A 15277-nucleotide genomic window follows, 5' to 3' on the forward strand; every position below is an offset into this window, starting at 1 on the left:
TTTTTTTTTTAACATTCTTGTTCTCATCCATTAAGGATGGAAGTCAAAAATTTCTCAATGCTCTTTATGTTCAAATGTGAGAGATATGTAACATATTTGAAATATGGTTCACTCGTTTACTTCAAACTTGGGTCTATGAACACATCACCTATCAATCTTGCCAAAATAGATGAACTGGTGACTTTGTGAGAGAGAGAGAGAGAGTGTGTGTGTGTGTGTGTGTGTGTGTATGAAAAGAGCACACCTGGTCGTTTAGCGATTTTATTTGCTCACCTAGGAAATGGGCAGGTTGAGACTCCTCTGTGTATACCTTTTTATATAATTTTGGCTTTTAAACCATGAAATTATTTTACATATTCCAAAGTAAATCAAAATGAGGGGAAAAAAACTAAATTAAAAGCAAACAAAATATAAGCCTTCCTGTATATCAAAAGTAATCACATAACCACATGCACAAAAATAATTCAAGTGACTTTTGAACATGATCCTCTGTTGGAACCCTAATTCCAAGCAACATCGCTGACTGGAGAAGTGAGATTATAAATATGAAATGGGGTACAGTGAGGGAGAAAAAGCCCACAAGTGTTGAGTTTGAATTGGGGAATTCAATATAAATTCATTATGTTTTTTTACATTATATGTAAGTAATACATATATACCTAGCCTTCAGATCTGGATTTTTAAGTACCATTCCCCACTAAAAGGAATCAAGACTTCTTGCAGAATTAGCTGATTACAGATCTAGAACAGGGAAAGTATAAGATGAACCTGATACATTCTGTGCCAAAAAAAGCAAAATACTCAAAATTAGTGGAGGTATGTCAGAAGGATACAGGAACCTGGCTTCAGAAGCTCCCACTAGCCAATTTGAGGGTAATTTGAATATGAAAAAGAACAATGATAACAGACTATAACACATGGAAGAAAATGCATCTATGGTGATACTTTAAAAATGAAGAGCAGAACACCAAAGCCCTTCTTTACAGAAGAATGTCAACTAATAAATAATGATTGATAGAATTAGAAAATCATCATGTTCTAATCTTCAGTGTAATACTTAATTGAGGCAAGGGTCACTGATGGATCCTAAAAGCAGCAAGTGAAAGATCATTGAGAAAAAGATATTTACTAACCTCAAACTATCACTGCAAAGACTACATGTTAATTATAAAGGAGGAAGAGCCCTTTACAGTGGAGAGTCTAGTAGACACTACATTGACCAAATGATTAAACTTAGCAAGACCACTAACAAGACAGATTAACATCACTTGCCCCCTCCATGTGACATAGTGGGAGGGACCCAACATCACTTGTGTATTAATCTTGCCAGAAATTTTGTTTAACCTGAATCTAGTCATGAGGAAACTCAGACAAATCCAGGTTGTGGAACACAGGACAGCTGGCATTTACTCTTCAAAAATGTCAGTGCATGAAACAACAAAAAAAAAGTGGAGGAACTATTCCAGAATAAAGGAGAATAAAGATTATAAATTCAGTGAGTGATCCTCATGGAAAATGGAATATTAATTAGATCATTTATTCTCCAACTTTGTTACGTATATAAATCTCTTAAGGATCTTGTGAAAATGAGGATTCTGACTCAGCATATCTGGGTTGGGGCCCAAGAGTTTATATTTCTAACAAGCTCCCAAGTAACACTGAAGCTGCTGGTCTGTAGTATTAAATTCCAGGAGGGTAATAATGGCATTGTGATTCTGTAAGAAAATGTCCTTATTCCTAGGAGAGCCATCCTAAAATATCTAGGGGTGATTGTTATGATGCCTACATCTGAGTTTCAACAGTGTGGCAGAAAAAAAAACACATGTGTGGTTGTGCATATGTATAGGGGTACATAGGATGCCAAAATAGACAGGTTAATACTTTGGTGAGTACTGACTGGGATCTTAAAAGCTGGCAAGCAGCCATCTAAGATGCAAAAATTGGTCTCTCCTTGTCTAGAGCAAAGAAGAGTGAAAAAAATCAAAGACACATGAAAACAATTAATCCAAGAGACTAGTGGACCATGGGAACTTCAGCCTATATGACCCTGAGACCAGGAGAACTAGATGGTGCCAGGCTACCACCACTAGCCATTTGGAAAGGGATCAGAATTGGATATCGTAGATAGAGTGGGAGGAAAATGTGGAACAAAACTCAAAATCAAGAAAGACCAGGCTTACTGGTCTCATAAACTAGTGAAACCCCTGAGACTCTGGCCCCTAGTCACCCTTCAAGGGTGAAATTGAACTCACTCCTGTGACTTAACTTCCAGCCAAACAATAGACAGTTATAGAAGGTAAATGATTACACGAGAGATTCACTCCTTAGAACGATCAACTGTGAGAGAGCAGAAGGGCGGCATTTGTGTAGGGAGGAAGCTCAGAGGGCAGGAGTACGTAGGAAAGAAGGGCACAGGGAAAGGGTAAGCACGGGGACGAGGTGGGGATTGCAGTCAGTGTCACGAAACGAAACATGTATGGACCATTGAATGAAACACAAATTTGCTCTGTAAACTTTCACTCAAATCACAGTGAAAAAAAAGAAAATAATTTTTTAAAGAGAAAAAGTCAAGCTCTTTTGATAAAATTATTTTTAAAATAATGTTCAATACTCTGTTTTAATACAGTGATAAAAGAAAAAAAGGAAGTTTTATTTTATGCAGATAAATTTTCTCTTTAAAAAATAATTAAAGCCAAAAAAAAAAAAAAAAGACAGGTTAAGATTACTAGTCCTAACTGACCTGTGTGTTTTCAAAGGAATGAAGATATTGAACTTATTCTCTCAGAAAACAGTTTTTCGAGTCCTCAGATGCTACGAGCTCGATATTTAATGTACCCTGGCTGGTAAGTATCTTTGAAAAGTAGCTAAGATTTATCTGTTTTATTAGTCACAGAGCAAAAAAAAAGAAAGAAAATGGAAATACCAGATGTTGTCTACACAGGTGACACATGGCAATAGCCAGACTGCTGCTGTGTCCCATCAGCCACCAGCCTTACAGGAGCCCAGTGCTCCACACCTTAGGCTCCAACTTGGAGCCTTCCTGGATTGTGGAGATTCAGGGAGTCAGCCTGTAGGTACCAAGCATAGCAGTAGCCTGTGTTTCCTCTAACCTCTAATGAGGATGAGTTGGCTGGCATGGAACCAGGGGTTATAACTTTCCCAGGTGAGAGAGTTACTCCTGAAAATAGTCAGCCCTCTGGGGCTGAGAAGCAGGTTCCCTGCTGGTATGGCCCAGACGATGTTCTCTTCTCTGCAGGCTCCTCACAACCTGTGAACCTCCCCTTCAGAGGGGTGAGGAGAAAGGAAAGAGTGCCAAGTGCACTGTAGCAGTGCAGACGACCAACATCACTTGGGCACTTACTGTGTGCTGGGCATTGTGCTAAGACTGCACTGTCCAATAAGGAGCTACCAGTCTCGTGTGGCTTTTTGAATTAGTAAAAATTAATTAAAAATTAAGTCTTTCACATAAGGCGCATTTCAGGTGCTTGGTAACCATAGAAAGTTCCATCGGACAGTACTGTTCTAAGAGCTTCGCCTGTATGAATCCTCACACTGTGCCTATAGGTGGATTCCATTGTTTGTCTCCTTTTACAGATAAGAAAACTGAAGCAGCAAGGAGTTCAATGACTTGTCCATAGTCATGCAGCTTATAAATAAAAGAGCTGGATTTCAAACCTAGACTGTCTGGCTCCAGCCCACTGTGCTGTCCTGTCTCTGTATAGAATAGATAACTAATTTCTGCCCTGTTTAAAGTTTAAGAGACAACAGTCATTAAAGCTTGGCCAGAATTCATCTCCCATGTTTATTTGGATTATCTCTGCTAGCCTTACTCACTTCCCCAAGGCCTCTATTTCCTCCATACAATCTCTTAACCACCAGTATTTTAGACAAAAAATCTGGTTGTACTTTGCTGTAATGAATTCCCAGAAGGCTGATAGATAAAACCAGAGATTTTCAGGTATAGTCTTAGAAGCAACCTCTGATTTGAGTCACGTCATACTTGCCTTAAGTAAGTGGGTAAGTGGATCCTTCCTTATGTCTGAACAAGATGAATCTGTCTTAGCTAAAAACAAAGAGATGGCACTAGTAGTGTAAAGTGCTCTGACACTACAGTTTCTGACCATTTTATTGCCCATACCCCTCTGGTCTCCCACCTGGCACCTAAGGAAGTATCTAGCTACCAGTCATCCTACTGACTCATTCTGGGTATGGCCATGTGAGTCTAACTCAGGGTGTGGACTTACTGGGGGCAAGTTGATCCAGGAGAGAGCAGGGAATGAGGGCCTCTTTAGAAGACTGCAGTCTAGAGGCTGAGACCTTTCCCATCAGCAAGTAGTTGAGGCCTCGTAGAGAATCAAAGATGGAAGGGCCTCAAAATCATCCTTCAGCTAAGTTAGTCATCAAACCAGAAAACCAAACCCACTGCTATCAAGTCGATTCCAACTCATAGTGACCCTACAGGACAGGGTTTAACTGCCACATAGGGTTTCCAAGGCTGTAATCTTTACAGAAGCAGACTGTCACATCTTTCTCCCACAGAGCATCTAGTGAGTTTGAATTACCTACCTTTTGGTTAGCAACTGAGTGCTTAACCATTGTACCATGAGGGCTCCTTAAGTTAATCACAAAATGACAAATATTATATGATCCCATTTATATGAAATATCTAGACTAGGCAAGTATATAGAGATCAAAGTGTATCCGTGGTTACCAGCAGAAGACGGCAGGGACAGGAAAAGAAGACATAACACTTAGGGAATGCTGAGCTTCTGGTGAAGGTGGTGGGAAAATTCAGGAATGGTGATGATTGAACAACGTGCTAAACATATTTAATGCCAGTGAAGTGTACATGTGAAGCTTGTTGAAGTGGCAGATATTTTGTTACCTATATATTTGCCACAATAAAAATTTAAAAAAAGTAATAGTCACCCTTCAGGCCCTCCCTTCTGGGTCCACATAAGGAATCAGATAACTTCATTTTTTAACAAGGTGATAGTGATTGTCTCCTCCCACTCGTCCCACACATTGTTCTTCTTCCCTCCCTTTGGTCAAGGCCACCACAACTGAACTACTGCCTTTAGTTCCTCTCCCACAGCCCTCTGTTCTCATCACCCTACCGCCACCTTCCCTGGTGAGACCGTTCCTTTCTGGCCTGGGAATAATCTTGCTCTCTTCTCTTAGCCCCTCCTAATTCCATTAAGGACTCAGGCTCACAAGCCAGAGACACCCACAGCTTCCCTGTAACCTCCCGCAAACTGGACCCAGTGGCATATTTGGGTGGTTGGAGGGCTGCGAAAAGAGTATGTCAGTCTTGCAAAAATGTTACGCCAACCACCTTGCTTTAAAAATATCAAAAAGAGTAATATACTTTCAGCAATAAAAAGTTCAAAACTGTAGTGTTGAATGGAGGACTAAATTGCTGCCGGAGGAAAAGGACAGGGCTGTCACCCACCTGGGGGCAGAGGCCAAGTTCAGAGTGGCACAGAAACAAAACACAAACAGAAGAAACTAATAAGAAAATACAGCAGTGTAGAGGAAAATGTTTGCATCGAATGTGGCTCAGAGTCAATAGCTATAGTATTTGGGAAGTTTGTTTGGCTACTTAAGAAAAGTAATCAAGTCCACATAGATATGAACAGTTAACAGCAAATATAAATAGCAATCATGGTAACAGTTCAGTAATACTGAGAAATGCCTCATTGTTTTATTGACACCTATTAAATTCATTGAAAAAGGTCTCTAATACTCACTGCTGGGGGCAATGTAAATTATTACCCATGAGATGACCTCCCCCTCCAGACCCTTCCCCGGCCCCTCTCCCCCATAAATCTAATCATGGGGATTTATCTCAGGGAAATAATTCTGAAGAAAAAAGAATGACTGTTCCATACTATAGACACTGGGTGGTGGGTAGATGGGAGTTTATTATACTATCTTCCTACCTTTGTGTATGTTTGAAAATTTCCACAACAGAAAGTTCAGTTTTTTAAATGCTCTGAATATGACTGTGTTCCTAGTGAACCTGTGGCAGACAGTATGTCTGCTGATCTCAAAACTGGAAGAGTCAAGCAGAGATGGCCCTGCCCTGTCAGTTCATTCTGGAGAGAATGTATGCATCCTGACATACAGCCTCTGTTAAGCTGCCCAAAACAATGTGGCAGTGCATAGTTAAAGCCCAGAAGGGAGTAGCAGGGAATGCTGAAGAAGGGCTCCAGTGTATCGGGAAGGACTTCCAACCTCAGGTGGTCACTCACAGGCCGCAGAGGAGGACGGAGCCTTTGACTTCAAGGAGCTATTGGTCTGAGGATGTAAGGACTCTTTCCTCAGAAAGCCCCTGCTCTGATAGATGCAGCTGTGCATCCCAATCGGAAGTTGAAAGATGTGTACACATTAAACAAGGATGTGTCTCTTATGCTGCCGTACAAGCAAGGGGGAAGTAAAAAATTACAGGCCACATGGTGTGTAGTTTATGCCATAGCAGTATACAGTAATACTCAAAGCCCCTGTTACTTGTACTTATAATTTCTTAAACCTTTTAAGGTATGAAGGTAAATTTGATTCTGGATCAGTCTTTCCACTAATGGTTCAGATCTGCGTATGGTTTGGTCGGCCCTTGGAGAAGACTCGCTTCGTGGCCAGATGTAAAGGTAAGCCTTGTCTGTGACATGTCCTAGACTCTGGTGAAGGGGTGTCCCACAGTGTCGCTGCTTTCTGGCACTATTTCACTCTTTCATTTGCTGTCTCTTTTCCTTACCATTTAGGACCAAAACAGACAGAGGGATTTGAGGACCTAAGAGTCCCCTACCTCTGATCTTGGGTGGCCACTCAGTTTTGATCTATACTCTCTTGGAAGAGTTTGCCCACCTCTGGGAACAGTAGCAGAGCCACTGGGGAGGAGTGGGAGACACCCTGTGAACCCTGGACCCCAGAGTAGGGTCTCTCCCCAGTCCCTAACCTTCCCAGCTGTTCTGTCCTGAACTCGGCCTCTGCCACCAGTTTGGTGACAGCCTTGTCCTCTTTTTCCACCAGCAATTCAATCCTCCATTAAGCCAAGTCCTTTCTCTGGAAACATCTACCACATCCTGGGAAAAGTGAAGTTTTCAGGTAACTGAGGGATTGAATTTGGGAGCATTGTACTGCGGAGAGCCTAGATATCATGCCCCTCCCGCTCTCCCCCTCCTACCTTCCCCTCCCTCCCTCCCCCCCACCCAACACTGGCCCTACCCTACCTGCACCTTCTGAAGGATTCAAAATGTACCAAGTTTACAGTCTCCACAGGTGCTCTGCAGACCTCTAATGCCTCTCAGACTCTCTCAGAACCTCCTCTGGTGGGCCTTACACCATTGAACTCTTCCAGTCTCTCCTCTCAGCCTTACCTCGCTTCAGAATCTTTCTGCTCCACAGTGGAGGCTCTGTCCCTCTTCCCCTGGGTGACCTGCCCAGGGCCTCTCCTTGACTTCCTTGTTCCAAAGACAAATATTGCATCCCTCTTGAGCCACCCCTGGCTTCTTCCTGGCTCTCTCAAGAGGAGCTACCCCACTGCTGAGCTCCAGTTCCATCTCAAGCCAAGTCTTCTAGCCTTCCACTTGCCTGCTCCTCCCTGCTGCCCAGTAGGCCCATGTGAGCCTTAGACGTCTGGAGTCCCCTGACCCAATAGTTTATTGTAGTCTAGGAGTGAGGGAAGGCCTCCAAACAAGGTCAAGGTTGAGGAAGGGTAGAATATTCTAGGAAAAAGAAACAGCATGTGTTATGGGCCTGAGACAGAAAAGGCACATTTGAGGAACCAAAAAGGCTTTACTGTGGCTGGGCCCTGGTGGTAAAAGGAGTACATCCATTAGGACATCGTCATCTGTTATAACAGAAAATCCCAATTCCACTAGCTTAACAAAAAATTGAGGGGTCAGGCAGCTTAACAAAGCCACTGAAGACCCAGGTAATGTGTGATCATTCTTTTGTTTCTTGTGTGTCAGTTTGTCCTCAGGTTACCAAGTTGATTGCCAAGTTGATACAGCTGGTCTAGGTGTCACATCCAGATACAGCCTCTGGATGTCGTAAGGAGAGCCTTTCTCTTCCTGTGCTGGGTTCATCAATGCAGAAGCCTTTCCCTGTAATGTCTCCTCCCCATTCCTTGGCAGACTTCTTTTCTCATTGGCTAGGGTACAGTTGCTGTGCCTTCCTGGACCCATCACCCAAGGAATTTGGTATTGGAGGATGAGGGGATGCTGAGCAGGCAACTGTAAAGAGGCTCTGAAGATTTTAATCATTGGACTATGATGGAGAATCAAATGTCATAAACTATAGTAAAGAATCTCTCCAGGTTCTTAGCCCATACCTTTTGCTTAATTTATGTTCAGTGAATCTGAAACCCTGGCCCCTCTCCTCATGCCCCTTACCCAAGCCCACTTCCCTTAGGCTCTAGCAGATAGCCCCTGCCTAGTTCAGGGGTCTTAATGCCTTCATCTTCCTTCCTTCCAACATTCTCACCCATCGTCATGTCCTTTTCTTCCATATTTAAACCCACTGTGTGGTAGTTAAGTCTGTGTGTCAACTTGGCTGGGTGTGGTTCAGTGGCTAGGCAACTGGAGTATTCCCCATGATGAGACTGGTAATCAACTCTGTGGTGGAATCTACTATGAGCATCTGAGTAAGCTGTCTTAGGGATGTGGTCTGCTTCCTGTATATAAGAAACAGCTTTGAGAATGGTCTCTAGCTTATGGCACACTTGAACCCTGCATGTAGCTGAGTCGTTGTTCTGCAGCCTGCCATGCTCTGCCGATCTTGGGACTTTCAGTGGACTTGAATTAATGGCCTGCCATGTGGTCTGGTAATATTGGAACTGTGCCTTATTACTTGTTATCTGTGGGCTTGTCAGCCTCAGCAGCCAGGAGCTGAGTGAGAAAAAGCCTCTAGCTTCAGTGGGCTGGGAGCAGGAGGCAGAGCTAAAGCCCAAGGTTGAGGGGCTTTCACCCTGCCCCTAGAGCCTGGCACTTTGAAGTCAGACTTAAAGCCTCCAAACTGTAAGAGAATAAACTCTTTCTTCAAGCCATCCTATTTGTAGTGTATTTCTGTTAGAGCAGCACTAGGTAACCAAAAACCACACTGTATGAACATGTCTGTCTATATGCATTGCATTTTCAGACAGGCTGTGCCTCAAACTTTCAGGCAGCCATTAGACTGCTAGGAATGAGACACATACATCCACTGACATCAACTATTCCATGGGGGCTATATTCACCTGTGATTGAGCCAGACACATGAGAACTTAACACAGAGTTGGCAAAATGAAAGTCATTGTTATTATTTATAGAAAGCAAACATTAAACAATAGCAACAAATTCCCAATGGGGAAATGCTTACTCTTCCCTGAATTACCCAAGTCCATTATTATGTCAGGGCCAGTGCGCTGCGGTTCAGGTCGGATGCTGTGTTCATGTCACTGCTGCCTCCAGCTACCACCAGGCTGTCCGAGGCTTCTGCTCTGCCACTGGGCCTTACTTTGCTGGTGGAGCTACTGGCTCCTGCCATGCTACCTGAGCCTGCAAAGCTTTCTTGCTGGTGTGTTACCCAGGCCCCTGCTGCCCAGGGGGAAAGACATGCAACCCCTGCACAGGGCACACTTAGGCCTCTCTTGCCCTGCAAAGAAAGTGTTATGGTTCTTTTAGCTCTGCTGGCAAGCCTTCTGCCCAGAGGCATCTGGCTTCACCCTGCTATAGGAATACCTCAGCACAGGTTCCTCCCAGGCAACTCCTGCACCGGGCACGCTCGGGCCTCTGCCCTGTATGAGCGAGTGTTACAGCTTTTTTAGCTCTTCTGGCAAGGCTCCTGCCTGAAAGCACTGAGCTCTCATTCTGTGGGCCTGCCAGGGAGGCCCACCACCATTATCTCTTACCATCTTCAGCACTGGCTCTTTTTTCTGAGTCTAGTCGGTTCTCAGCTTATCCACAGCACCTGCTCTGCTGGGGACTCTTCTTCAGCCTCTGTGGGATTAACGTTTATAAACTTGGCAAGAATGCAAAACTGATCAGTCCTCTTAGTAGGGCACAGTCACTTTGTTTTCATAGTAGACTATCCAATCCCTGCAAGAATTTTATACCTTATTTGCATAATCTCAACCAATCATTTTGTGAGAATTAAAAGACCATGACTAGAAAGGCCTATAAAAGCAGTTCACTGCACCACACCCACTATTGACCTCTTCTTGTTCAAGGTTAACATTTTTCACTCTGAATCCCTTTATCATCCTGCCTTTTGGGAGACCTTGCCCTTTACTTATGTCTCTAGTCAGTCCTGTCTACCAGCTCCACAGCCTATAAATGTCACAGCCTTTCAGCCCAGTCCCCATCCATGTGACCTTGTACTGTTGACCAGCTCATCTCCCCTTGGACTGTATCCTTCCTCTCAGGCCTCTGATGAGGCCTCCCTCCACATGCTACCAAAGAGGCATTCTTTGCTCCTCCTCTGCCTCTTCCACATGGGTAACCACCTCCTCCTAATGACCACATGAGTGTCTCCCATTTATCCTACAGTCTTTCAGATTCCACAAGTACAAAGTCCAAGTCCTCTTCCCCCACAAAAACACCTTTTCTTCCTCTTGTATCCCCCTTCTGGGTTAAGAGCATCTACCTTGCCATCCAAATCAGCCAAGATAGAAACTTGTTTTGCTCCTCCCTCTCTTACTCCATCCTTTCTAATTTGCCAGCAGCCTTATCAGTCCCATCTTCTGCATCTGTCTTAGGATTCTGCTCCCAATTTACCAGCTGCTTTGTTAAAGTCTTACTGTAGCCTTGTCATTTGGGCCAGGATCAAGAGGACTAACAAATGTTCCCTCTGCAGACTCTGAGAGGACCATGGAGGTCTGCCACAACACTCTAGCCAATTCCTTAAGCATTGTGCCGGTGTTGGAGGGACCTACTCCACCACCTGACTCCAGAAGCACACCTCAAGACAGCAGTGGGCAGCAGGAGAGCTACCTTGTGTTCATCGGCTGCTCCCTAAAGGAAGAAAGTGTCAAGGACTGGCTGCGGCAGTCAGCTAAGCAGGTTGTTCCCAAAGTCCAGACAGACCTGGCACAGATGGGACCACCACAGCCTGAGGCAAACTCCCCTCCACTGATCAACCCAGCAGGCTCAGCTAGCACTTTCAGACACTTAGAGATTGGGAGACAGCTGCACACTCTAGACAGCCAGCATGTGTTGCCTACCCTGTGAGCCCAGGTTCTCACAGGCATTTCTAATTCCTCTTCCTAAGGCAGACTGGAATCATTGGGTGGTTTACAAAGACCTAGGTTAAACCTATGTTCCATATGGATCTTGGGTCTACCTGATATTCTAAACCCAAAATGTCTTTTCTTAGCAGAGTCTAATTCAAAGACTCCTATATTCTTAGCCCAGAATCTCCATACTTGGGTTCTATCTCTAGAAAGATATAACAATGATAACTTGAGGGCTATTTATAAACCAGGACTCCAAGTGTGGAGAGTACTGAGCCATGTGGCCCTGGAGACAGGAGGGGAGGCTTTCTGTATATTCACGCCAGCATTTTTAGCCTAAAGCTACAAAGGAAAACCCAGCGTGAAGTCCTTTAGTGTGCTGCAGACTTTGGGTGTTGGAGCTTTTAGCGCAACCTCAGGGTGTAGCTTATTCTAGAGTTGCCTGGGGCCTGGGTCTCCAGCAGATGCCCAGTTCCCTGCAGGCTTTGTCTTTCAGACTCTTATCTGACAAATTCCTGATGGTGCTTGACTGTGGAACCCTCAGTTGTCCCTTTTCAGAATGTCTGTCATTGGTAGGGCTTGAACATGAGAACCTGAAAATATGCAGAAACATCCTTGTTTACAAAATCAATGGACTCTTCTCCACCACTTGTTCCCTGGCACTCAGGGCTCTGGTGGAAAAGTGGTCTTCTCCAGAGACAGGCAGGCAGGAAGTTATGGCCTTGAGAATTCTTGTGCTTTTCCCTCTGCTGGGGTTTTAGAGATACAGCTGGCCCCAAAGCCCCAAGACTTCACCCACCCATGGGCCCCATCTGCTCTGTTGGAACGTGATCCCCTTTGTCTTTGTACAGAAGCCGCAGAGGAAAGCCCTGAAGACCAGGGGGATGCTGACCCAGCAGGAGATCAGGAACATCCATGTGAGTACCCTGCCCTGGGCTTCTGAGCCCCACTCTCTCCTCATGTCCCAAGGCTGCCCTTCTGGGCTGACATAGCTCCATCCTTCAGAACTCCCTGAGTGAGGGAGCTATTTGTAGGGCATGCTGGGAATCTCACTTCTCTCCAGAGGGCAGCTAGGTAGAGAGAAGCCTGGCAGCTTCAGTGAAGAGGAGGGTGGGGCAACCCCTGACATGACCTGTGTGTGAGATCAAGAAGAACCAGTACCTGTGGGAGGAACCTGTGATGTGATGTGATGTGAAGTGGGGCCCTGTCATGTTACCCTGTCAAACAGCTACAGAAGGCCTTTGCTCCTCCCATCACTCTGTCCTGGATCAGTCACACAGAAACCAAGGAGGGCCCCAGGAAAAAACTGTCTAGATTTAGAAATTACCCATCAGAAGGAAGATGGGGCAATCTACTTCCGTAGTGATCCTGCCTCGGAAACCCAAGGAGGGGTCGCTATGATTCGGGTCCGACTCAACGGCACGTAACAACAACAACAACAACGTGGGAAGGTAGTGGAATCCTGAGGCAGGAAGAAGAACCCTGCCAACCTTCAGGTTGGCTCCAGCCTCTGCCCCAGCCTCTCCCCGCACCCTGAGGCCCTTTTCCTGTAGGGCTTCGGGGCAAAGGCTAAAAGGGGCACTGCCCAGGCCCCCAGGATGGACTGTGTCACCCATCCCAATAATGAGTGGATGGCACAGGAAAGTACTGCCCTGGTTCTCCCAGAGCCCCTACTTTGACTCAAGAAGGTCCCTTCATGTCTGGCTCTTGTACAATGTGGGCAAGTCTGCATGCTAGGCTTGGCCTTCTGCAGGCTCCTGGGGAAGAATATGTGGGCACCTCAGGAGGCAGTCAGTGCACTGTGGTTCCCCAGAAGCAGACCTTGAGCAAGGTTTTGAGCACAGGTACTTGTTTTGGGAAGGAGCTCTGGTGGCGTAGTGTCTAAGGCATTTGACTGCTAACCAGAAAGTTCATAGTTCAAATCCATCAGCCACTCCGCAGAAGGCAAACAGGGCAATCTACTTCCGTAAAGATTTACCACTTTGGAAACCCAAAGGGGGTCACTATGAATTGGAATCGACTTGATGGCAGTGAGTTTTTGAGTTTTGAGTTGTTTGGGGAGATGATTCTAGGAGACACTGGTAGGGAAGTGGGAAAGTAAAGGAGGAAAGGGAAAGGTAGGGAGACGATAAAGAAGGTATTATCAAACCACTGTGTCCCACTGCAGGCCACTCTCCGTAATCCCACTAGAAACTCCAAGTCCTCTTCTCAGAGGCAGGAACCTCTATCAGTCATTGCTGGAGGGCAGCCGGGGGGATGCTAATTCCCTGACACTTCTGGCCTTCCACAGGGCAGTGTAGACTGTCTTGCTGGGATAATAGGTTTGTTTATTTCTTTTTAATAAGTGAATAAATGATAGAAAGTGGTCAGGTCATACTAACAGAATTCCTTTTCCCTACAGGTAAAACGCCATCTGGACCCACTACCGGCAGGCTACTTTTATAACGGAACTCAGTTTGTCAACTTCTTTGGTGATAAGACTGATTTTCACCCACGTATCTTTGGAGCACTTGGTTCTTGTGTGGAGGCTGGGGCGTGTGTGACTCTGTCTGTAAAGAGGGTGTTTGCGTGAGCTGCCGCTGCCAGAACCGGGGAGCAGGCTGGGCTGTGCATTCCCACGGCTGTGCATTCCCAGGGGATGGGGCTGGGAACGCAGGAGCAAACACAGGGGCTGACTTTTAAAGTCATTAGAGTTAGGTTTGTCCTTCTTCCAGTGATTACTGTGCTGTCTCTGCTACATTTTGCTGTATGAGCAGTAGTTTAAATACAGCCCTCATGTGTCACACAACCCATTCGAGAACTCAGATGAGACTCTGAGTCCCATGATCATCAGGGCCATCATTTACAAGATGGAAGCTGTGCCTGATGACATTAATCTGTAGAAGGATCACTGGAGTGAAATGTGAGCTCGGAGATGCTTCTGCGTGCTAGTGAAAGGTGAAGGGCTTCGTTCTAGGACCTCACTGAGGATCCTGTGCCCACACCTGTCCAGGTAATGCTGTCACTACATAAAGAACCCATCAGGTACCACTGTGCAGGCTGGACACTCACCTCTGTGTCTCCCACCTCACCAACCCACAGATCCCTCTCAATCCTAGACAGGCTCCCTTGACCTCTGGGCTCAGGGCTATCTTCCTTAATGAGATTCCAGTCATGGACCAGTTCATGAACGACTATGTAGAAGAAGCTAACCGAGAAATTGAGAAGTATAACCGCGAGTTGGAGCAGCAGGAGTATCATGACCTCTTTGAGCAGAAGCCTTAGAGGAAAGCTACGCCCATACGTCCTGCAGAATGTCTGCCTGGAGACTGATGAACAGGGCGTCTTAACCTCAGCTCTCCTGGAGGCCTCTCCCTAGAGGGCCTGCCTTTGTTCTCCTTGGCCTATGTGTGCTGGCTTGAGTGCATGTTGTCTTTATTCTCTATACAGCGCTGAAGAGCATCACGTGGACCACTGGGGGGTGGGGGGCGGGGGTCTTTGTGCAGGGTGAGCAGATAGGGACTGTCCTGTGTGTGGAGCTGGCAGTCCAGGACCTCTGGGTCTCTGAAAACAGGATTTCCTTTGGCCTATTGACGCATTCATTGTATAAGGATGGGGAGACGCATTTTGATTCCACAGAGGACCTGCCGGGACTCAAAAGGGACCCTGGCTGCCTGAACTGTGGTCATGCCTGGGGGACCAGGCCACCCTAGGCTTCAGGCCTCAGACAGTGCCCCAGGAGGGGCCTTATCCCCAATGGAGTGCCTGCCTCCTTTGCTTAGGTCCCTTCCATTGAAGGAGCTGGCCCTGGGCCCAGACCTGGAGTGAGCAGGACAAGCCCTGCCCAGCCCAGCCCACAGAGCCAGCAGCTTGGGAGAGATCAACAGCTTGTTCTAAAATGAGGGGATTTCCCTTGTGGACTAAACTGAGGGGAAAGGCACGTAGCTGAGTTGACACGTTCAGTCCCCATTGTGATTGCTTCTTGAGCTCCCCTGGTGGCATCACTCTGGTTTCCCCAGTTCAGGGACAAGAGCAACCCAGCTGCTCAAGCCTTCCTGGGGGTGCTTTGCCTCACTGTGGAGGAAGCAT

General features: G+C 46.0%; 1 protein-coding gene across 1 annotated transcript in view; it reads left to right on the forward strand.

Annotated features, from left to right (window-relative positions):
• The window catches only part of DNAAF9 (dynein axonemal assembly factor 9), a 232553-nt gene extending 218080 nt beyond the window's left edge, over positions 1-14473 (forward strand). The window contains exons 32-38 of the mRNA XM_007959995.1: positions 2757-2843; positions 6541-6647; positions 7030-7104; positions 10834-11039; positions 12061-12126; positions 13611-13704; positions 14361-14473. Of these exons, the coding sequence (XP_007958186.1) occupies positions 2757-2843; positions 6541-6647; positions 7030-7104; positions 10834-11039; positions 12061-12126; positions 13611-13704; positions 14361-14473 (748 nt within the window). The remainder of the gene's footprint in view (positions 1-2756; positions 2844-6540; positions 6648-7029; positions 7105-10833; positions 11040-12060; positions 12127-13610; positions 13705-14360) is intronic.
• Positions 14474-15277: the final 804 nt, after the last annotated feature.

Source organism: Orycteropus afer, unplaced genomic scaffold (genome assembly GCF_000298275.1).
Source record: "Orycteropus afer afer isolate SDZICR_OR568_19922 unplaced genomic scaffold, OryAfe1.0 scaffold00020, whole genome shotgun sequence".
NCBI classification, from domain to species: Eukaryota; Metazoa; Chordata; class Mammalia; order Tubulidentata; family Orycteropodidae; genus Orycteropus; species Orycteropus afer.